Source organism: Brassica napus, unplaced genomic scaffold, assembly GCF_020379485.1.
Source record: "Brassica napus cultivar Da-Ae unplaced genomic scaffold, Da-Ae ScsIHWf_1425;HRSCAF=2013, whole genome shotgun sequence".
Classification (NCBI taxonomy): Eukaryota; Viridiplantae; Streptophyta; class Magnoliopsida; order Brassicales; family Brassicaceae; genus Brassica; species Brassica napus.
In genome coordinates this window covers 239,585-262,753 of record NW_026014839.1, presented here as the reverse complement: position 1 = coordinate 262,753, position 23,169 = coordinate 239,585, and the positions used below count along the sequence as shown (strand labels likewise).

The 23,169-nt window shown below is 36.3% G+C and overlaps 4 protein-coding genes across 19 annotated transcripts; 3 read left to right on the top strand and 1 right to left on the bottom strand.

Annotated features, from left to right (window-relative positions):
• Positions 1 to 1,620: 1,620 nt before the first annotated feature.
• On the bottom strand, positions 1,621 to 4,582 carry LOC106429687 (2-dehydro-3-deoxyphosphooctonate aldolase 1-like). Of its 3 annotated transcripts, none has more exons than XM_048772080.1 (14): positions 4,470 to 4,554; positions 4,290 to 4,393; positions 4,108 to 4,205; positions 3,758 to 3,854; positions 3,482 to 3,547; positions 3,345 to 3,404; positions 3,167 to 3,241; positions 2,998 to 3,082; positions 2,857 to 2,915; positions 2,703 to 2,747; positions 2,261 to 2,359; positions 2,123 to 2,170; positions 1,980 to 2,027; positions 1,621 to 1,880 (listed from the first exon to the last, which is right to left on the bottom strand). In XM_048772080.1, exons 2-14 carry the CDS (start codon positions 4,323 to 4,325, stop codon positions 1,824 to 1,826), a joined length of 873 nt encoding a protein of 290 aa, XP_048628037.1. In that variant the 5' UTR covers positions 4,326 to 4,393; positions 4,470 to 4,554; the 3' UTR covers positions 1,621 to 1,823. The 3 variants fall into 3 exon arrangements, with proteins under 3 accessions (XP_048628037.1, XP_048628038.1, XP_048628036.1); XM_048772081.1 differs by having other exon boundaries at positions 4,290 to 4,362; positions 4,470 to 4,495; XM_048772079.1 differs by having other exon boundaries at positions 2,998 to 3,241; positions 4,470 to 4,582.
• Positions 4,583 to 7,419: 2,837 nt separating this feature from the next.
• LOC106429691 (extensin-like) lies at positions 7,420 to 9,144 on the top strand. 2 transcript variants are annotated; one of them, XM_048772078.1, is made up of 3 exons: positions 7,420 to 7,703; positions 7,784 to 8,800; positions 8,951 to 9,144. In XM_048772078.1, exons 1-3 carry the CDS (start codon positions 7,490 to 7,492, stop codon positions 8,980 to 8,982), a joined length of 1,263 nt encoding a protein of 420 aa, XP_048628035.1. In that variant the 5' UTR covers positions 7,420 to 7,489; the 3' UTR covers positions 8,983 to 9,144. The 2 variants fall into 2 exon arrangements, with proteins under 2 accessions (XP_048628035.1, XP_048628034.1); XM_048772077.1 differs by having other exon boundaries at positions 7,421 to 7,703; positions 7,781 to 8,800.
• Positions 9,145 to 9,578: 434 nt separating this feature from the next.
• On the top strand, positions 9,579 to 13,121 carry LOC106381512 (DExH-box ATP-dependent RNA helicase DExH12-like). 3 transcript variants are annotated; one of them, XR_007331642.1, is made up of 2 exons: positions 9,579 to 12,793; positions 13,007 to 13,121. XR_007331642.1 is itself a non-coding variant. In XM_048772073.1 (2 exons), the coding sequence occupies exon 2, from the start codon at positions 10,079 to 10,081 to the stop codon at positions 12,704 to 12,706; it is 2,628 nt and encodes an 875-aa protein (XP_048628030.1). In that variant the 5' UTR covers positions 9,583 to 9,762; positions 9,923 to 10,078; the 3' UTR covers positions 12,707 to 12,992. The 3 variants fall into 3 exon arrangements, 2 of the variants coding, with proteins under 2 accessions (XP_048628029.1, XP_048628030.1); XM_048772073.1 differs by lacking the exon at positions 13,007 to 13,121 and having other exon boundaries at positions 9,583 to 9,762; positions 9,923 to 12,992; XM_048772072.1 differs by lacking the exon at positions 13,007 to 13,121 and having other exon boundaries at positions 9,579 to 12,992.
• A 7,860-nt stretch (positions 13,122 to 20,981) lies between these two features.
• Positions 20,982 to 22,871, top strand: LOC106429703 (succinate-semialdehyde dehydrogenase, mitochondrial-like). Of its 11 annotated transcripts, none has more exons than XR_007331645.1 (9): positions 20,993 to 21,022; positions 21,115 to 21,192; positions 21,320 to 21,369; positions 21,470 to 21,515; positions 21,749 to 21,780; positions 21,865 to 21,895; positions 22,049 to 22,138; positions 22,232 to 22,317; positions 22,405 to 22,869. XR_007331645.1 is itself a non-coding variant. In XM_048772075.1 (8 exons), exons 4-8 carry the CDS (start codon positions 21,491 to 21,493, stop codon positions 22,440 to 22,442), a joined length of 267 nt encoding a protein of 88 aa, XP_048628032.1. In that variant the 5' UTR covers positions 20,992 to 21,022; positions 21,115 to 21,192; positions 21,320 to 21,369; positions 21,470 to 21,490; the 3' UTR covers positions 22,443 to 22,858. The 11 variants fall into 11 exon arrangements, 3 of the variants coding, with proteins under 3 accessions (XP_048628031.1, XP_048628032.1, XP_048628033.1); XR_007331644.1 differs by having other exon boundaries at positions 21,865 to 21,942; XR_002658746.2 differs by having other exon boundaries at positions 20,992 to 21,022; positions 21,467 to 21,515; positions 21,865 to 21,942; positions 22,049 to 22,317; positions 22,405 to 22,860.
• Positions 22,872 to 23,169: the final 298 nt, after the last annotated feature.

Sequence of the window (23,169 nt, the reverse complement as noted above, 5' to 3'; positions counted from 1 at the left end):
TAAAATCTAAATTTAAATAATTAGTTGGTTTTATGTGGTATATGTTATTAAAAATACAATACAAATATATTTTTCGTATGTTTTTGTAATCATTTGTATTTTGTTATAAATATTTTAACTTCAATCACAAAATTTCAATGGGAATTTAGCAGTTTATAATTTATAAACACTTTTAAAGTTAAAAACATAACAAAAATGGGAAAAAAACTAAAACAAGTTAACCCATATCATTGGAAATTTGAATTGAGATCATTTTTTTCGGCAGATCAAAATATGGTGCAGAAAAAACCCCTAAGATTTTAAATAAATAATATAAATAATCAATATTAATAACTTCTCACTTACACAATATTAATAACTTCTCGATCACAACTTTACTCTTACATCTGAATCACAACTTACACAATATTAATAACTTCTCACTTATATATATAAATAATCAATTATAATAAATATAAAATGCACCACATCTATATTATTAAAGTTGAAGTACACATTGAGATTGTTTGGCAATATGGATAGTAGTTAAAAAAATAGTACTGTTTGGAAACATGGATAGTAGTAAGTTAGGAAAAAAAATAATGGGCTTATGCTACTAAAAATTGGAAGTCCATTACATTATATTAAAAAGTAATGGGTCTATGTTATTTGATATATAAAATATTAAAATCAAAACAATAATTTAAAATTGATTTATATCAAAAATTCATTCAAAAATATATATATATATATATATATATATATATTCAAAATTTGATTTTTACTAACATATTTTCTAATAACTATTATAAAAATATTTTCAATATATATAAGAAAAATACAATACAAAACCCAATTTTAAACACCAACTTACGTTATGGTTTTTATATTTCACATTAAATTTAAAATATAATATATATGATTATTTATATGATTGTACGTATAAAATATTATTAATTATAAAAAAACTTATTTGATGGTACGTATAAAATACGATTAATTATATGATAACACATATTTTGTAACCTATGATGACACATATAGGATATATATAATAGTGATTAAGGGTGGGCGTTCGGGTTCGTTTTCGGGTCTTTTTGGGATTTCGTGTTCAGTTCAGATTTTTTAAGATTTGGTTCGGATTTGGATAACCAATTTAAATAGGTTTGGTTTAAATATTTGGATAGAAAATTAATAATTATTTAAGTATTTTTGGAGTTTTGAGTATATTTTAACTATTTAAGATATTTACGTTTGATTATTTGTATATATTTTAAAAATACACCCGCACGGGCGTGCGGGTCCAAATCTAGTAAGTTATTATATGTAATGCCACCCCAAGAAAAAGAATTATAACTAATTATCAACATAGCATGGTTTATTTAGTCTTAAAAAACATGTAAAAAACTTAACTAATATTTATATTTTTAATTAATAAAAAATTTCATTAAATACTTATTCTAACAATTTAAATTATTTTCAAATATTCATCCCGCCCGTAGGGCGGGCCAGCCCTAGTTAAATATATATATATATATATCTATTTTATTGCACTGAAGATAATGTGCAGGCATATGTAGATGTGGTTGACTTATGTTTTCAGAAATGGGTAGGGAAACCCACGAGCTTTTACATCGAATGTAAACAGAATCCATCATAGTTATTATATGTTTATAACAGTTTCTCTTAAAATCAAAAACAAATAATGCTCTTTGCTCAAGTAGATGTTATGTCTAAGAAACAGATGATGCATTATCATGGTCTCTAAAGATTATTAACAGTTTCATGGTGAGCAGAGGCATATCATATATATCGTACATGCCCATTTACTTGCATCTTCAATTCTAATCGCGGAACGGTGTGAGATCGATCTGGAACTGCTGCTTCCCTTTTGTGACCCTCTGCCAAGAATTTAAGATTCAAGATTCTTGCAATTGCTAATGAGTAGGAACACATTCTCAAAATCATAAAGCAACAATCCAAGAACTGAAAAGGCTTACAGCAATGGCGATGAGCTCTTCTAGGAGTTCTTCTAAATGACGCAAAGGCTTTTGACAGCCAAAAACACAGCACAAAATAAACAATATTAGTTTTCAAGAATGTGAGAATGAATACATGCCATTAGTAAGGACATAAAACTCACCCATTGAGTTGGACCATCAACTGGAGCACTTAGAGGATCATCATGAACCTGATCATAATAATCAAATGAACTTTGATAATTTGTCTAAAAAGGATGTCGTGTCCCTAACCCTAAGCGGTATCAAACAGACTATCCTACCTCCATGAAAATTCCATCAACACCAACTGCTACAGCAGTTCTTGCAATGCAGGGTATCAACTCACATAGTCCTCCACTAGCAACACCTCCACCCTCCAACTGCATAAGAATGTATTACTACATTTGTTCCTTCAAAAAGATTTTCTAGTGTTTTCACAAATATTAAGAAAATTCATTAAATCACTATTATAAATATATCATTTTTTGTAATTATCAATTTCTAAGAATTTTTAATTAGAAATAATTCATTAAAACTCAGTTAATTTTTTTTGAAGTTTACAATTTATGCATAGAAACATAAAATGTCTATCTTTGTGAAACGATTTTTTTCTTCTAAAACATCTATTTTAGTGGAAGGGAAAGAGTATTTATTTTTTTGAGCATAAGTATTTGGATATCATTGGCCTCTATATGAAATAGCTGTTTTCAAAAGTGACCACACCTTTTTGCCTGCAGGTTGTTGTAGTGCATGGGTTATATCAGCAACCTGTCACCAATAAATAAAACAAGTACGTTAAACTAATAGAATGAATAAGTGCAATATAAATCAGAATACAAAATGTTGAAAAAAAAAAGATGAAGCAAGGTTTACATACAACAGGACAATTAGCTTCCCTCATCCATTCAAAGTTTCGTGGATCTACTATCAAATCATCTGATCATCCAAAACCAAAACAGAGTACCAGTCAGCAAATTGCAAAACGGACCAAAACATTCAATAGGAGATGATAACTTACTGTATCCAAACATGGTTCCTCTTTCACAAACCATCACATTTGGATTCCCAGCAAGTCTGATCTTCTCTGCCGAATTATTCATTACCTTAAAGAGTTCATCATACACACAGTCATCAAAGCAAAAAGTTTTTTGTATCAGCTCGAAACACGTAAGAAGAAATAAACTCACAGAAGGAGCACAGAACTGTCCTTTCTTGATATTGATAATTTTTCCGGTTTGAGCTGCCGCAACCAGAAGATCTGTCTGGAATCATAAATTAACAGCTTAAAACATGATCCAGAAGATAGAAATAGATCCAACAAAGGAAGTCTGAAAGCTACAAACAAATACAGTTTTAGAGTCTTGCCTGGCGACATAAGAATGCTGGTATCTGAATTATATCTGCAACCTTGCCAACTTCTTCACACTAAATAAAAAAGCATTAAAAGGTAACAAAAGACCTGCTAAAACTCAATTCTCTGAGGTGAATACGTTGCTTTATACCTGGATCGATTCATGAACATCAGTCACTATTGGCAGGTCATATGCTACTTTCACCTTCTCAAGAATCTGCGTTAGAGAATTATAAAAGCTGGCCATCATTATCTTGTACAGAAACACTAAAAGACTGAAGCAGCTTATAAGTCAGCTAACTGGTTACATAAGGTTCCTTTAATGTTGAAACTCTGTCAAGATTTTTCAAATGCACAGTCCTCCTAAGCTCCTAACCATCTCTACTTGAAGGAAAGAAACAGAGTGATAAAAAAGAGTAAAGACTACCTTGAGACCCTCAGCCATGCCAGGACCTCGGAAGGACTTAGAAGAAGTTCTGTTAGCCTTATCAAAACTTGACTTGAAAACCAGAGGCAACCCAACTCTAAACCATTTACACACACAAACAAAATGGTTATCGTAACTCGTAAGGAACTTGAAAAAAGAAATGATACAAAAGATCTCTCAAGCAAGAAAGAACCTACTGTAAAAATGCTATAAACACCAAACAAAAAGCTTCATCAGTAATGCCAAAGTAATAGGAATCATATACACTTTAATACACGAAGGTAATGATGTTATAAACAGAACACAAAAGCTTCAAAGTTAAACCACAAGTACAAAAAAAAAAATCATACTTTGTGGCAATGTGTTTGATGTGCTTTGCCATTCGAAGGATATGCTCCTCGGATTCGATCACATTTGGACCAGCCAACAAGAAGAACGGTTCAGCATCCTATACAGAGAGTTATATGCTTATTAACATCAAACTCAATTTTCACCATCAGAAATTTAAAAAAAAAACGAAATTTTTAAAAACCTTGAGCTGATTGTAGAGTGGTGATGTTGCCGCCATTCTTTTTCGTCAAAGCTAACAACTTGGAATACAAAAGCTGCACGATCGAGAAGATCTTCGATCAAAATCTGAGTATAGAAAAAAAAAACAAATCAATGTGTCTGTAACGAAGCAAACAAGAGAAGGAAAGGTAAGGGGTGTGACCTTGTTGTAACTTGATCTCGAAGTTGCAGAGTGAAGTGAAGGGAAGTGAGATGAGATCTCCTCCTCTCACCTTTTAGCCTGTTTGGACGCACGGACAGATTAGTTCATACCCAGAATATTTAATCACTCTAAATTTTGGTCTAAGATGTTTGGTTAAGTTTGGTTAATAATACTTTGGATTCAAATAAAATTTATATCTCTAACGAAAACTTATTTTCAATTTAAATTCATTTCAATTTTTTTAAACAAGAACCAAATATTTAATAATACAATTTGGATACTAGTTTTGATTTTCATATCGTTTTCGAGTTTTGTTTAGATTTTCTGTATTTTATTCGAGGTTTTTTGTAATATTTGATACTATTCAGATATTATTTTAGATTATTATCATGTTGGGTTTTTCAATTTTTGTTCGAATTTTATGTATTTTATTGTGGGGGGGAAGAATAGTACGGATCGAATTTAGATAATACTTGACATTCAAAATACTATCTTACCAAATTTGTTCAGTTAATTTAACAGTCCAGATCATTTTTCGGTTTTGGTTCGGGCTTGAATTTGTTTCGAACAATGGTACAATGTTTTGACTCGAGTATTGATGGAGAGAAGGTTAACATGGAATGAATTAACATGCCACAAATTAACAATGATACGAAGATGTAAACATATAATTTCCATTATATCTTCAGACAAGTATTAACAATGAGAAATCTGAAACAGAACCCAAGTAGAAAACGAGGGTCATTAACAAACCCCATGACTTTTCTTCTGTCTCTTCTGAGTTTAAAACGACTTGGAAGACATGAGTGGTTTCAGAGGCAACATAGATCTAGCCTTAGGAGCAGAGCTTGGGAACATCACATTCAGTTTATGCATCAATATATCAGCCCGTGACAGGATCTCATTCAAAAGAAATTGTTGAACGATCGGTTTATTCAACCACTCCATAACCGACTCTCCTGGTGCCATCAACACCACTTTGCTAACGACCTCTAAAGGCGACTCAATTGTTTGAACCGAGTTTGGTCGGAAATCAGTAAGAGGGACGAAACTCGTCGGTGTGTTAGTTCAAAGACGTTTTATTAAATCGATGAACGGTTTGATTACAAATAAGGAAAGATTAAACGGAAAGTAAGCCGGTGCTCGGAGAGCGTTGGCTGGGAAAGTACAAGTCGGCGAGAATACAAAAGAGTAAAACCATAGTTTCTAGGATCCCCCTCTCGTCTCTCTCTCCTTTTCTTATATAGATGAACTCCTTTCTTGTCCAGCATTAGGTTGGTTCGTTCTAATGGGCCCATCACTGTCAGGCCGAGCTGTCGGGCGATCTGATTTACTCCTTTGTAATGCTGAGCGAATAGCTGAGCATCGCAGTTACTTGGTCGGGAGCCACCCACTTAAGCTGACACTTTTGGACTGGTTCGACGGGCTAAGTTTCCTATTTTATGGACCTTGTGGAGGAATGCAATCCATCTTCTACATCAACCGAGCTCAGCATCTATCTGAGCTTTTACAATCTTCAATGTCGGTCCTGTCACTAGCTTTATACGTCTCGGGACTACACCGTAGTAAAGCATTCGTTCCTGAACCCGTGGAGAGTGTGAACCACTGCTATAAGCACGGCTCCAACAGACAAGTTTCTCACGTGGAAAAATAGCTCATGAGAGGCTTCTTTAACCCACCAACCATAACATGATCATCAACCCTGGCTCTCTTAGTTAAAAAAAAAAAAACCTGACTCTACTGATCTTATTCCTTTAGCACTGTATATAAGCTATAACACTACCTGACTCGTCTAATACTCTATCTTCTCCGTCCAAAGACTAGATTCAATATAAAATACATATAAACAAAACAAATAAATAATTTTAGCAAAATAAAATAAAATAATAATAATTAAGTATAAACAAATATTTCATCAAAATAACATCATCATCTAGCAGTGAAAACAAAACTGAATTCGTGCATTTAGGATGGATAACATCTGCATTGACTCTGATAATTCGAATGATTTTGTCCATTAAAAGAATCAGACAACTAATATATATTTGATTATTTGGTTGTTATTTTTTGTTGAAAAGGGCTTTATTTGGTTTTTAAATCGTCTAAATATTTATATATAATATTTTATTCTAAAACTATAATTATTCTAAGCTATATGAATTTTCGGACAATGAAATTTACTTTTACTTGAATTTTCTTCGTTTTTATAACCAGCTGTGAAATTTTGTAGGAGTTTAATAATACTTTTAGCAGTTTCACAGAATGTAGATCATCTTCCTGGAGGGTTTAGTATTGCAGACTCAAATACAGTCCCAATTCCACTTAAACAATCACATCTTTAATAGGTCGGTCTAATTCTACTTGGCAAAGCTTTTGGTTCTTTCTTTAGTTTCATGAACATGTCACAACTAAATGATTGTAGCAGTTAAATATTTGAATTTCTAAAACATATATTATCTTTAATTTGGTAGAATTTTGTTGCGTACATCAAAGAACCAGGAATTGTATTAAGCTTATTTTCTGGGGGAGGACATATAAATAAAATAGTGTAGAGAATCAGTTGTGTTCTAATTATATTTTTTCTCAACCGTCAAGTCCAGAAAGAAGAGTATATTGTAGAATATGTGAAGCTTATGCAAATGGTTGTAGTCAAGAAAAAGATAAATCTAAAGAGCTTTGTTTGAGTACAAAGCAAGCAAAAGTTTACTATAAAACAACTTTCCTCTGTGATTATTTTTGCAATGTCAAGCAATCATATATGCCCATTGTCGTACAAATATGTATATTCTTGTACTATGACATGTTAGTTTAGACAGTCAAAAATCAATTAATTATTTCAAAATAGTTAAGGACTAGCTATAAGAATATAAACATTTAATTTCAGGAGTAAAGTGAGACCTGGAGGACAACAAAGTGAACTCCTAAAGGACCAATCTTTATGAGAAACATAACAGAACCTTATATCCTTCCACAGGTTGCCTTTGAATGATTCCTAGAGTTTTGTGTTTTCTTTTCTACACATGCATACACACACAATAAGATATATGTATATATATATAGAAAGAAAGATTAGAGAAGATAAATTTTCAAGTTATTTTGCTCTTCTTCCACTTGGTAAAGATTTAGCATCTCTTCTGGACTTCATCTTAAAACCCATGGAATCAAATAGAGCTATCACAACCATTTGTATTCTCCTTTGTCTCTTTCTCTCGGCCAGCTTCTTCACTTATTCTGGTAAGCCTTTCTCTTCTTCTCTCCATTTCTATCTCCAAAAGCATTTAATATAATATAATTTAATTTTAATTTTGTAGTAGATGCAAGAAAACTTGTGGGGCATGAGAGAGACTCAAAGAAGAAGCCAAAGAAGCTGATCATCAAAGCATTAAAACATACATCAATGTTAGAGAAAATGATGACACAACTCAATCTAGCTCAGCCTTTGGATTACTCAACAACATCCTGCAACACTCAACCTAATAATGTTAGTGCAACTCTCACTCTATCTCCCTATGTTCCACTTGCCCCACTGTCAGTTCCCGAAAATGCCTCTCCTTTTTGCGTCAATCCTCCAAATACTCCGCTAAACTCACCTCCTTCCTCCTCCTACCCTGAACTTAGCCCACCTCCAGGCCCAATCAATGTACCTAACCCAGCTGAATCATCTTCTAATCCGAACTCGAACCCAAACACACCTGACTCCACCTCAAACCCAAACTCAATTCCAAACCCACCTGAAACATCCTCCTCTAACCCGAACCCACCTGTTACCGTTCCTAACCCACCCGAATCATCTTCTAACCCAAACCCACCAGAATCATCATTAAACCCCAACCCACCCGTTACAGTCCCAAACCCACCGGACATTTCCAGTCCAAACCCGCCAGAGACCGTTCCTAGCCCTTCAGTACCTGGTTATACACCAGGCCCATCAGGACCCATTTCAGGCCCACCTTACTCCGAGCCAGGCCCATCAACCCCGACCGACACTCCTACACCGTCTGGTAATATTCCAACCCCATCATCAGGGTTTTTACCTCCGATCGTCTATCCGCCTCCTATGGTACCACCGCCACCAAGCGTGACTCCGACCTCGGCTTACTGGTGCGTTGCTAAGCCTTCAGTGCCTGACCCAATCATCCAAGAAGCCATGAATTTTGCATGTGGGTCAGGAGCTGATTGCCATTCAATTCAGCCCAATGGGGCATGCTTTAAACCCAATACATTGTGGGCCCATGCTTCATACGCCTTCAATAGCTATTGGCAGCGGACCAAAGGCTCTGGTGGGTCGTGCTCGTTCGGCGGCACCGGCATGCTTGTCACCGTCGACCCAAGTAAAATATTTACATATATATTTCATTATTCATCATAGTTTCCTTTTCTTTGTTGGTGTTCCACTCTATCATAGTATTCCTTTTTCTTATTTAAAAGCTGATAATATGGATATTTGTTTAACCTTTTGACTCTTCTTTTATTGAAAACAGGCTTTAATGGGTGCCATTTTGATTTCTTCTAATGCATGAAGATGAAGACGTCTCTCGTTTTTTAATTTATTTTTCATGTGGATACGAATAATATCAACTATGTTTTGATACATATACTATAGTAAGTACATTAGGTGGGTCTCTCTCACTTGTAAGTTGTAACCAATTAAGGTTTATAAAATACTAATTTCCTATGGAATGGCATAACAGCGTAGTTATAAATCTTATGCTAAATTCGTATCTTGCTTTTTTGGTAATGGATTAGGTCTTATAGACTTACAAATACGTTGCATCTACTAATTACTATCACTAATTATTCCTTTATTTTATACACACAATGATATTTATAGGACATTATTTTCTTAAGAGAACTCTACTCCGGTTGCACACCAATGCTTTGTTTGCTTAATTTGTATCACTAATTTAGTTATGTTCTTGGTGTTGTTATATTGATTGAAATTATTTTTATTACTTCAGAACAATTTTAGTATCGACTAAAATTTAATTTAATATAGATGGTTGACAAACAAAAAGACATATCCACTGAAGATTATTCTAATTAATAAAATTTTCCTACTGCCTATAGAATTTAGTTTAAAATTGGGACTTTGGAAAAATGGAAACTAATATTAAAAAGTTGTTTTCGGCAAAATACTAGAAGAAAAAGGAAAGAAAAAAAAGAAGAAGAAAAACTGCAATCTGATTCGCACTATATAAACAAACTGTAAGCTTAAGGTCTCTCAAAACATATATCGATCATACGGAGGTAGAGGACGCTGAGAACGGAGAATCCTAAATCGTAGCTCGTCACCGTAAGCTTACTTCTCTCTGCTTCGTTTCGCGGCGGTTATTAGGGTTTAATCTCGTCGGCGTTTTGAAAGTTCTTCGATTAGATCAGATTTGTGGTTAACATTGTTTATCTGTTTGATCTTGAATCCTTGGGTTTTGGTGATGGCGAACTTGGGAGAGAAGATTGATCCTAAGTCCTCTGGAGATAGAATTGCTAAGGGAAGGCCTCTGGAGCGTGATGATACAGTTTCTGATCGGCAGAGCAAGAGGCATTGTATTAGAGATGATGATGTGGTTTATCAGCCCAAGACTAAGGAGACAAGGGATGCTTATGAGGCTATGATTGGCCTTATTCAGCAGCATCTGGGTGGGTTGCCTTTGAATATTGTTAGTGGTGCCGCAGATGAGATCTTGGCTCTTCTCAATAACGATGCAGTCAATAACCCTGAAAAGAAATTGGAGATTCAGAAGCTTCTAAAGCCTATACCTGAGGAGATGAATCAGGTTTTTGATCAGCTTGTTTCCTTTGGGAAATTGATCACCGACTTTGGTGTGGCTGTTGAGTTTGAGGAGGACGAAGAAGAGAGTGATTCTGATATAGCCCAGGATGAAGAACTTCAGGAAACTGGAGGTATGCAGGTGGATGCAGGGGAGGGCACGAGTCTGAACGTTCAGGATATTGATGCATACTGGCTCCAGAGAGAAACAGCGATAGAGAGGGAGGAGAACCTGCTGAAAAGTCTTTATGAAGCAGCCCGGTGTTTGAAGGACAGAACTGTTGCTGATAGAGATTTAGAAAGTGGTTGGTTCAAGGGTCAGCGTCAGATGCTGGACCTGGAGAGCTTGGCTTTTGACCAAGGTGGTTTCCTGATGGCGAATGAGACGTGTGTCCTTCCACCTGGCTTCTACAGAAGTCGTGGCGAGGGATATGATGAACTTAACGTCCCATGGGTTTCTAAAAAGGTGGATATCAATGAGAAGCTTGTGAAGATCACGGAGATGCCAGCTTGGGCTCAACCGGCTTTTAAGGGAATGCAACAGTTGAACAGTGTTCAGAGCAAAGTATATGAGACCGCACTATTTAAGGAAGATAACATTCTTCTTTGTGCTCCAACCGGTGCTGGGAAAACCAATGTTGCCATGCTCACCATTCTCCAGCAAATCGGATTCAATAAGAAGGGTGATGGAACATATAACCATGGAAATTACAAAATTGTCTATGTTACACCCATGAAAGCCCTTGTTACTGAGGTAGTCAGTAACCTGTCTTATCGTCTGAAGGATTATGGAGTTACTGTGAAGGAACTCAGTGGGGATCAGTCTCTTAGTGGGAAAGAAATTGAGGAGGCCCAGTTAATTGTTACCACACCAGAAAAGTGGGATATCATCACCAGGAAGTCTAGTGATATCCAGCTTGTGAGACTTGTTATTATCGATGAAATCCATCTTCTTCATGATAATAGAGGGCCTGTGCTTGAAAGCATTGTCGCTAGAACTCTTAGACAGATTGATACCATGAAGGAGAATATTCGCTTGGTGGGTTTGTCAGCTACACTGCCAAATTATGAAGATGTGGCCTTATTTTTGCGGGTTGATCTTAAGAAAGGGTTATTTAAGTTCGACCGCAGCTACAGACCAGTGCCTCTTGGTCAGCAGTATATTGGAATCAGTGTGCAAGAACCGTTGCAGAAGTTCCAGATGATGAATGATCTTTGTTATCAGAAAGTGTTGGCTGGTGCTGGAAAGCACCAGGTTCTTATTTTTGTTCATTCGAGGAAGGAGACAGCAAAAACTGCAAAATCAATAGTGGAGAATGCAATGGCTAACGATACCGTCAGCAGATTCTTGAAAGAAGATAGTGCAAGTCGTGAAGTTCTTCTGAGTCAGATTGAACTTACTAAGAATGGTGATCTGAAAAACCTTCTACCTTACGGTTTTGCTATTCATCATGCTGGGCTAACAAGGGGTGATCGGGAGATAGTTGAGGCACTTTTTGGTGAAGGGCATGTGCAAGTCTTGGTTTCCACAGAAACTCTCGCATGGAGTGTGAATTTGCATGCTCATACTGTCATAATCAAAGGAACCGAGGTCTATAATCCTGAGAAAGGGGCGTGGATGGAACTCACTCCCCTGGATGTTATGCAGATGCTTGGTCATGCTGGAAGACCTCAGTATGATCAATATGGGGAAGGTATAATTATCACTAGCTACAGCAAGGTGCAGTTTTATCTTTCTTTGATGAATGAGCAACTACCTATTGAAAGCCAGTTTATTTCAAAACTTGCTGATCAGCTTAATGCTGAAATTGCGCTTGGAACGGTTCAGAATGCTAGAGAGGCTTGCCATTGGCTTGGCTATACGTATCTATATTACCGTATGGTTCGTAATCCAACGCTTTATGGGTTAGCGCCTGATGTCCTTGCAAAAGACGTAGTGTTGGAGGGAAGAAGAGCTGACCTGATACACTCAGCTGCTACTATCTTGGACAAAAACAACTTGGTTAAGTATGACAGGAAAAGTGGATGTTTCCAAGTTACTGATCTGGGAAGGATTGCTAGCTACAACTGTGTAAGTCATGGGACCATAGTTACGTACAATGAGCTTTTGAAGCCAACGATGGGTGCTATAGATCTTTATCATCTGCTATCACTGAGTGAGGAGTTCAAGTATGTGACTATTGGGCCAGATGAGAAGATGGAACTGGCGAAACTTTTGGGTCGTGTCATGGTTCCGAACAAGGAAACTCTGGAGGAGCCCAGTGCAAAGATTAATGTTTTGTTACAGGCATACATTTCACAGCTTAAGCTTGAGAGTCTTTCTTTGACATCAGACATGGTTTTTATAGGTCAGAACGCTGGACGTCTTGTACGAGCTCTCTATGAAATTGTATTGAAACGCGGATGGGTTCAACTGGCTGAGAAAGCTCTGAAAATGGTTGGGAGGATTACTAGAAAAAAAAAAAATTAGGCTATTTGCTATTGACTCTAGATCAGCAGATTACTGGTACCTTGTTTCTAGTTCTGTCAACTAGCATCTCAAGCGACTTGATTTAAGGTTACTCTTCTATTTTTCTGTAAATTTATTTGACTGTGTCCATTTTTTTGGGTCAAATTTTCCAGTTTCTTTTTGTTTTAACACACACCAATAATATTCATGGCAGTAATCTCGTGTCCATCTTTTCGCCTCATGTGGCTGACCGGCTGTATTTACAATAGCGGGTGTTTAAATTACACCTGCATTGCTTGACTCTCTTGATTTGCTATGCAGCGTATTTGTGTTGTTGGCGCAATAACCTCGTGGAACTTTCCCTTAGCCATGATTACTCGGAAAGTCTTGCTTTGTTGTACCTTTTCAGTTTACCTTCTCTTTTATAGAACCTGTCTAGTATACTGTATACTCACTACAAGAAAACAGCGTAATTCTGACGGACATTCTGACGGAAAATGAGATTCTCGGAATATTCAGACGAATTTCCTCGGAATATACCTCAGAATATTCCGACGATTCAGGGCTTTGCTTTTAGGGTTTCTGTTTTCTCGGAAAAGCCTCAGAATATTCCGAGGAAATTCCGAGGAACACTTGTTTTTCCTCGGAATTTTCTCGGAATATTCCGAGGTTTTTCCGAGGAAGTAGGGTTTTTAAACCGAAAACAATGTTTTGCGGTTTGAATAACACTTATATAACCCCTATTAAGTGTCTTAGACTGATTATGAAGTCAAAAATTTGTTTAAGTGAAATACTTATATAACACTTTTCCGATTGTATGAACGAAATCCCCACAACATAAGAGAAACAATTATATACTTTAATGAACGGTAAAGGGAATACTTACAATTCGTTTTGAAATTTTGTTATTTCATGGTTTATGATCATCTATACAAAGATTCCTCAAAGGTATGCATTGCATTTGTATAAGAAATGATATAGGGCAAAAAAATTTGATGTTTTGAAACCCCAAACATGTGTTCCTCGGAATTTCCTCGGAATATTCCGAGGAAATTCCGAGGAACAATATAAATTAATAGAAATACATGCACATAATATTCTTTTTCCTCGAATTAATGAAAATATTCCGAGGAAATTCCGACGGATATTTAAGTGGCCGTCGGAATTTCCTCGGAATATTTTCATTTAACCGGGCAAACAAGCCGCCAAATATTTTGCGAAAATTGAAATTAAAAATACTGAGGGAATTCCGACGGAAAATATCCGTCGGACCCTAGGTTTTATAAACTCGAAACGCATCTTCTTCCCCATTTCTCTCTTCTTCCTCTCCGGCGATCTCTCTCTCCTTCCGGCGTTCTCCACCTTCTCTCGCGACGATCTCTCCGGCGAATCCTCTCCATTCCCTTACAAATCATGTAAGGACCCTATCCCACTCTTTTAGGTCCTATTTGTTAGGTTTTTAAGTAGATTTGATGATTTTAGAAGTTTTTTGATTGATTTTTGTTAGGGTGATTGGGTAGGATTGTGATTTGTTGTGTAATAGGTTTAGAATTGTGATTTGGTTGTGTTGAATTGATTTAGAACTTTTTCATAAATTGTTTATTATTTTTGTATTTACAAAACGTTTTTTCTATATAAATTTGATTTTATAAAACTTTTTTTGTATATAAATTCGATTTTTGGATTTATAAAAGATGATTTCATATTTATAAAAATATTTATATTTATTTAAACTAATTTTGTATTTATAAAACATTTTTTTGATTTATAAACACTATTTTTTTTTATTTTTGTATTTATAAAAACTATTTGTAAATAAGTTTTTTGTATATAAATTCGATTTTTGGATTTATAAAAAATGATTTCATATTTTAAAACTAATTTTGTATTTATAAAACTTTTTTTTGATTTATAAACACTATTTTATTATTTTTTGTATTTATAAAAACTATTTTGTATTTATAAAAAGATGATTTCATATCTATAAAAATATTTATATTTATAAAACTAATTTTGTATTTATAAAACATTTTTTGATTTATAAACACTATTTTATTATTTTTTGTATTTATAAAAACTATTTTGTATTTATAAAAAGATGATTTCATATCTATAAAAATATTTATATTTATTAAAACTAATTTTGTATTTATAAAACATTTTTTTGATTTATAAACACTATTTTATTATTTTTTGTTTTTATAAAAACTATTTTGTATTTATAAAAAGATGATTTCATATTTATAAAAATATTTATATTTATTAAAACTAATTTTGTATTTATAAAACATTTTTTTAATTTATAAAAACTATTTTATTATTTTTTGTATTTTAAATATGTTTTCAATTTCAATTTTAATTTTATATTTTCGAATTTCAATTAAAAAAAATAAATTTATAATTTTTTTTTTTTAATTTTGGAAATATTCCGAGGAAGTGTATCCCTCGGGATATTCCGACGACATCTTCCTCGGAATATTCCGAGGACTTTCCGACGAACTTGTGGTCCTCGGAATTTCCTCGGAATTTCCTCGGAATTCCGTCGGAAATTTCCGATGGATTTCCGAGGAAAAATGAATTTCCGAGGAGTTATTTCCGAGGATTTTTTTCGTCGGTATGTCGTCGGAATAGCATTATTCCGACGATATACCGACGATTTTTTCCCTCAGTTTGCAGCTGTTTTTTTTTTTTTTTTTTTTGAATGAATGTAAAATTTATTCAAACAAAAACAGTATTACATCAAGTGCTTCTTTGTTTTTATGAAATATAAACTTCCCTACTCCAAAAGAAATAGAATCTACTTCTTCATAAATCTAGTCTTGTCACAAACCAAGTAATCAGCCCTTCTTCTAAATAATTTCCCTTCCCTTTCACTGCAAGTAGCTTTAGTCTTATATTTTTATCTACAAGCTGTGTCAGAGTAGCCATGGTTTTAGGATCTTCCCCATGCCTACGAGCATTCCTCTCCCACCAAATTGTGTGCATCGCAGCCTGTAGAGTGTATCTGAAGAGGAAAGTCTTGATATGCGTTACCCAAGGCTTCGAGACAATCCTTATCAGGTTACTCCAATCAGTAGTGAACATGTCTTGCATAAGACCTCCAGCCAGGTTCCTCCAAACGTTCTCTGAATACCGACATCCAAAGATAAGGTGTGCGCATGATTCAGATTCCTCATTGCACAGGACACATTCTGTATTTATAGAATTATTCCATCTCATCATTCTATCAGTTGTCTGCAACCTCCCCTTCAATGCAACCCACATCATGAACGAGTATTTCGGAGTAGAATGAGAGAACCATACACCCTTACTCCAATCACAAATCGGTTTAGTATCTCGAATCTGGTCCCAAGTGTTACTTGTTGTAAACTTAGTCATATACTTCCCTTCAGCATGCTTCCAAAGAGTAATATCTTCATCTTGTTGATTCCCAAGTTTACGTATCTCCTCTTCAACTTGATTAAGAATATCCACTCTGTGATTTCTTCTTCTTCTCATTCTCTTAACCTCCGCAACAGAGAAACTGTTAGGAATCCCCAAATCAAGTGGACCTCTCTCTCCGAGTATCTCTATTAACGGACCAAATCGAGACCAACTCTCATACCAGAAAGAAGTGCACTCCCCATTTCTGATTTCCCTCCTGAGAAACTGCTGTGCAAGACCCCTTAACTTTAGTAATTTTTTCCATACCCAAGATCCAGAACTTGTGTTCTCTTTGGTCGACCAGAACGAGTTCTTCCTGATCAAATAACACTGAATCCATCTGACCCACAATGATGAATCTGCCATCAATCTCCAAATAAGCTTCAAACCGTATACTTTATTGATTTCTTTCAAAGGTCTCATCCCTAACCCTCCTTCATTTTTGGGAAAGCAAACCTCTCTCCAACTGACTTTCGCTTTGGTTGTTTTGAGCTCAGGACCTGACCAAATAAATGCAGAACACAGCCTCTCAATTTCCTTTAAGCAACTTCCAGGCAATCTAAATGCAGCCATCCAAAAATTAGCCAGACTAGTGATGACTGACTTTATTAACTGCAGACGACCAGCATGAGATAGGAACCGACCTGTCCAAGAGCTCATTCTCTTCCTGACTTTTTCTACAAGCGGTAGGTAGTCACTTACTGTCATACGCTTTGTAAGTAGAGGCAATCCAAGATAGCGCACTGGCAACTGCCCTGATGCAAAAGGAAACTCCCGAAGAATATCTTCTCTTGTGTTATCTTGAATGCCTGCTGTATAAAGAGTAGATTTCTCCAAGCTAATCTTAAGACCCGAGATGCTTGCAAATTTTTTGAAAACCGTGAGTATCCCTTCTACTGATCTCTTGGTTCCATCCGTGAATACAAGTAGATCGTCCGCAAAACACAAATGCGATAGCATGATGTTTTTACATTTAGGATGATATCCAACCTGCTTCCTTTCCACTGCCTTATCCAACATACCAGACAGCACATTCATGCATATCACAAATAGATAGGGGGATAAAGCACAGCCTTGCCGTAAACCTCTCTTACTTTGGAAGAAGCTGGCTAATTCTCCATTCACCTGAACTGAAAAGGAAGCCGTACAGACACAAAGCTCAATCCAATGTATGAACTCCTCAGGCATATTCAAAGCTCTCAGCGTATTCAAGAGGAACGGCCAGTGCACTGAATCGAACGCTTTTGCAATATCAATCTTCATCGCACAGCGTGGGGAGACATCCTCCTTGTGATAGTCTTTGACTATTTCTGTAGCCAACAGTAGGTTCTCCACAAGAAGTCTATCCTTAACAAAAGCAGACTGGTTGTACGATATGCATTGAGGAAGAGTACCCTTTAACCGGTTGGCTATGATCTTGGATATTACTTTGTACAGGACATTGCAACATGAGATCGGCCTGTAGTCTCTCATCTCTTGTGCACTCTCCTTCTTGGGTATAAGAGCTAATATAGTTGAATTTAACCCTTTAGGCAGAAACCCTTTACTGAAAAATGACTGAACAGCAGCAGTGAAGTCTTTACCAATTAAACTCCAGGAAGCTTTAAAGAATTCAGTTGTGTAACCATCTGGCCCTGGTGACTTGTTACTTGGCATCTTGAAGACCACTTCTTTTATTTCCTCCTCTGTGACTACTCTTGTCAGTTTTGTTCTTTCTTCCTCAGTGCAGCGATATGGGATTGTTTCCTTTAGCTCCTCCATAGATGCAGTCTCTACATCTCTCGGCTCAAAGGTAAGAAACTCGTTGAAGAATCTCTCAGCTTCTTTCTTTATATCATCCTGAGTAGTAACACAACTTCCATCTGCACACTTAATTTCCCTGATCGCATTCCTGCTTTCTCTGATCTTAGCTGCATTGTAAAATGCCTTATTATTTTTATCACCCACTTGTAACCAGTGTACCTTCGACCTCTGCTTTAACACCTTCTCTTCTATATCTGACACTCGCTGCCATCTTGCAGAAGCCTCTCGTTCTGCATACACATTTTCTGGTGTGGGCATTCTCATCATTTGTTCTTGCTTCACACAAAGATCACTATACGCTTCCTTTACCTTCTTTGTGAGTGATCCTAGCTTACTCTTACTCAGAGTACGCAGATGAGGCTTCAACCCTTTAAGGTACTTTGAAAATCTGTATAGAGCTGAAGTTGATTGGAACAATGGTTGCATGTCCTTCCAATAGTTACCAATTACCTCCATAAATTCTGAAGTTTCTGCAACTACATTTGTAAACTTGAACGGTTTACGTTTCCCAACAGCTTCCGCAGTCATATGAAACCTCCCTCTTAGATGATCTGAAACTCCTCCTGCTTCAAACACTCCATAAGCTTGAGTGCGATTATTTAACCATTTCTCGTTCACCAAAATACGATCCAACTTCTTACTAATAGTTCCTTCATCTCTCTTGTTACACCATGTGAAACGCGGTCCTTGGTACCCCATATCTGTGAAACTGCAATACTGAATCACACTTTCAAAATCTCTCATACCCGAAGTAACAAGACCTGAATCCTGGTAACTTGAGTGCTCTTCTCCATCCAACACCTCATTAAAATCTCCCATAATAACCCACTCTTTATTCCTGAACATTCCAGCATCTTGATGATCTTTCAAATCCCTCCATAACTCTTTTTTTTTTCTGCCATATTTTCTCCGTAGACAAACGAGCAGAAGAATTCCTCCTTCTCTCCCTCCAATAGAACCGATACTGTAATTATCTGATCAGATTTAAAAACCGGAGTCAATCTGACCTGAGAATTCCAGAGCACCCAAATTCTCCCCTTCCTATTAAACTCATAGTTATTAATGCAAGACCAGCCTTGAAATACTGATGAAGCTATTCGACCAGCCTTACTTTCCTTAACCCTTGTTTCCAGCAACCCTCCAAACTGTAGACCTTTATTTTGAATCCATTCCCTTACTACTCTATGTTTTGAGCTTTTATTAAATCCTCTTACATTCCAAAAAAACCCTGTCATTGAGAAAGATTTGTGGGGTTCCTTTTTCCCAGCTGCCCGGGTTTCTCTGGAATGACTTTGTGTAAAGCTTTTGATCTTCTCGGGAGTGAAGGTCTGATTTTAGTTGCGCTTGCAAGATCAGGCCAGTGCTCCTTATCCAACCCAGCTATGTCTCTCTTTTGATTCTCTTCTCTCACTTCTTTATTCCCATTCATCCCCCCTGTTTGCTCCTCAATTCCCCCTTCCTCAGTTACATTCTTCCCCCCATTACATTCTTCAATACTCAAAACTTCCTCCATTTCAATTGGTTTTATCTTATCTCCATTCTCATCTACTTCAAGTAAAGCTGAAAATCTTGATGGAGTCAATAGTTTCTCCTGACTGAACTTCAGTGAGCTGGGACTTTTGCTCGCTTTCTCTGGCGTTACATCTGACCAGCTTTCTACCATTTCCCCTTCCTCAATATCCTCCTCTACATTAGTCTTTTGTTCTCCCAGAACTTCCTCATTAGATTCAATAATAACATCCTTACCCTCATTCTTTTTTCTTTCTTCTTCATTTTCTCTCCTAACACCATCGCTTTGCGTATCTTCTCTCTCTGATATTATTTGTTTGACTGATTTCTCTGTTCCATCTTTCTTATTCATAACACATACTCTAGCTATGTGCCCCCATTTTCCACAAGTATGACATCTTAGAGGTAACCATGGGTAAATGAACTCCACCAAAGAAGATTTGCCATTTTTGGTGAAATTTATTTTGTCTGGTAACTCCTTTGATAGATCAACATTTACGAAGATCTTCGCTAGTTTGAAATTCGAGCAGGAAGCTGTCTCTGGATGGAGCCTAACTGGAACCCCTGCAGCGCTCGTGATGAAACTAAGTCCCTGCCATGAGAACATATTCATCGGCACATTCTTGAGATAAACCCACATTGGAATCGACTTTATCTCTGGCTTCTCTTTCAGCTCATCAGGTGTTCATTTTGTTACAACCAGTGGCACGTTTCCGATGTTCCACATACCTCTTCGAAGAATTCGAGCTCGCATTACTGGATTCGAAACTCTAAACTTCATTGTTGTATTGTCTACAATATGCACATCGATCTGCTTCTGCTCTCCCTGAGTCCAGATTTTATTTACGATAGCATGAACACGAGCCACATGTGGAGCTGTATCAAGGAACTTCCCAATCAAATAGTCTTCCCATAGTAGATTTCCCTTCTCAATGACATCATCCGGTATATGCAGCTGTTTTCTTGTAGTGACTATCCCAGTAGATTATGTTTTTTCATTAGATTTGATGTGGATGGTTGACGGCAATGCAGGTTAGCCCTGCTCTTACTTCTGGATGCACAGTCGTGTTGTTAAACCATCTGAACTTACGCCCCTAACAGCACTTGCTGCGACTGAATTTGCACTCCGGTAAAGTATGACTTTAGGCTTGAACCATATATCCCACCAGGATCTCTGGTCTAATCAATTTTGATACCCTCATGTCAGGGAGATGACCTGATAATTTGTAGATTTCGAACACGTAGTCTTTCCTTTATAACATAATCTGGTTTTATCAACCCATCTCCAAATGCTTGTATTGTCATGAATGTGGCTACTACTAATCTGATGTGTGACTATTGTGGCTGGAAGGATAGTTTTTAATGATGTTCCTTATGTCATCAAGAACTCTCTGACCAGACCAATTCTTTGCAGCTGTTTTGAGTTTTTTTTGTATGATTCGTTTACATGTATTTTCAACAGGGTGTTTTCTAATCATCTCTGTGTACTTTCTGATATTTGTATCTTTGCCATTTGTAGTTAGTGATTCATGATAAGTAACCATATTAATTGACTGCTTTGTTTCTTTGTATGATGGCAGCTGCTGCATCTACTGCAAGAAGGTATGCTTAAGCCACAATGTCATGTTATTTGAAATTTTGAAATATATCCTCCAGATCAAATATTGCTGGTACCTCTTTTTTCCATGGTGTAGGTTTCTCTAGAACTTGGCGGCAATGCACCCTCCATAATATTTGATGATGCAGACCTGGATGTTGCAGTAAAAGCAACGGTAAGTGATAGTCATGAGTCTTAAGGCATTGCTTTATCTAGAAGATGCAAAAAACGTTGATCCATGACTATAAAGATCGTCAGTACTCTAAAACGTTATAGTACTCATTTGATCTTGTGATATTTAGGAATAGTGGCCAGACATGTGTTTGTGCGAACAGAGTACTTGTGCAAGATGGTACAGCGCACACCCCTATGGATCTTGCATCTAGTATCAATTAGTATTTTTTTTTCCACAGGTATATATGATAAATTTGCTGAGGCTTTTTCTTAAGCAGTACAAAAATTAGAAGTAGGAGATGGCTTTAAGGAGGGGACACCCAGGTATGCCCCTTTTTGGATCTTATGTGTCTGCTTTGTGATGTTATAATCTTGATGATTGGGTGATTACAAAAATATAAAAATCTAGGCTAATTACTATCGAATCTAGGTCAGCAGATTATTGGTACCTTGTTTCTAGTTCTGTCAACTGGCATATACCATATACCAAGCTACTTGATTTAAGGTTACTCTACTACTTTGCTGTAAATTTATTTGTCACTTCTACATTATTACAGGTCCACTTATAAACGGTGCATTAATTCAAAAGGTACATTGTTTTCATACATATCAATAATGTTTGATGGCATTATTAGTGTTAATAAGACTTGCTCTTTATGCTAAATAATTGCAGGTAGTCATTCGTACAAGATGCTGTTTCCAACGTATGTTTTTCCTTATGCATCTTTGCAAACCTTGATTTCTAATTGAGGTGGTTCATATTTTATGTTTGTATGTCATTCAGCTAGAAACAGTTCTCGTATTATATACTAACAAGAGTAATCTCTTCTGTATTTGTTGTTTTATTCTTCTTGAAGAGAGCAAAAATCATTCTCGGCGGCAAAAGGCACAGTCTAGGGATGACTTTTTATGAGGCTCTACTGTTATCCGTGATCATGTCTATGCAAGTTCTGAAAGATTCACATAATTTCAGTGTTTTAGCTTTTTGTCTCTAAAGAATGAAGTTGAAGCATCTAGTGTTCTTCGCATTTGTTTCTTAGGAAGGAGATTTTCGGACCAGTAGCTCCCCTTATTCGGTTCATAACCGAGAAGGAAGCTGTCAGAATCGCTAATGACACTATTGCAGGTATGTCCTCTCAAGTAACCTTAGAAACCTTTTTTCTATATATCTCAAGTCTCGGGCTAACATGCTAAAGGGAATGAGTGTGTGCAGGACTTGCTGCTTATATATTCACAAACAGTGTCCAATGATCGTGGCGTGTCTCTGAAGCACTTGAGTACGGGCTTGTAGGGGTGAACGAAAGGACTCATATCAACAGAAGCAAGACCAGAAATGGAAGAATCACATTTTTGAAAATTAGTCATTCATTTGGTCCAGTGTCCTCCCACAATTTGGGGTGGCCTAAAGCATTAAAAAAATTGTGTGGCCTATTATATTATATACCAATAATATATAGTAATACACTAACACCAAATCAGTACAAAAGTGTAAAAAATAATCAAATGGTTAAAATAAAAACTATATTGGACAAAAGGAGGATAGTTCTCCTAACTCAATTCAAACTTGTTAACCATTTGACCTAGCTAATATTTGATGATATGTGGCCTTAATTCGTCTTCTATATATTGGACAAAAGGAGGATCAAACTATGGTATCCTAACTCAATTCAAACTTGTTAACCATTTGACTTAGCTAATATTTGGTAATATGTGGCCTTAATTTTTTTTCTATATAGCATATGTTTTATTTGCCTTATAGTAGGGACGGGCCTGATTTGGTCACATCTTTTTGATGTGCAGGTGGCTCCATTGGGGGGGGGGAGTGAAGCAGTCTGGTCTTGGAAAGGAAGGATCCAAGTATGGTCTGGACGAATACCTTGAGGTAACTCAGAATACTCATCACATGAACACGTTATGAAGTGTATCCATGAGAATATGTATTGTATGTTACAAAAAAAAGTTTTATAAGTACAGAGTT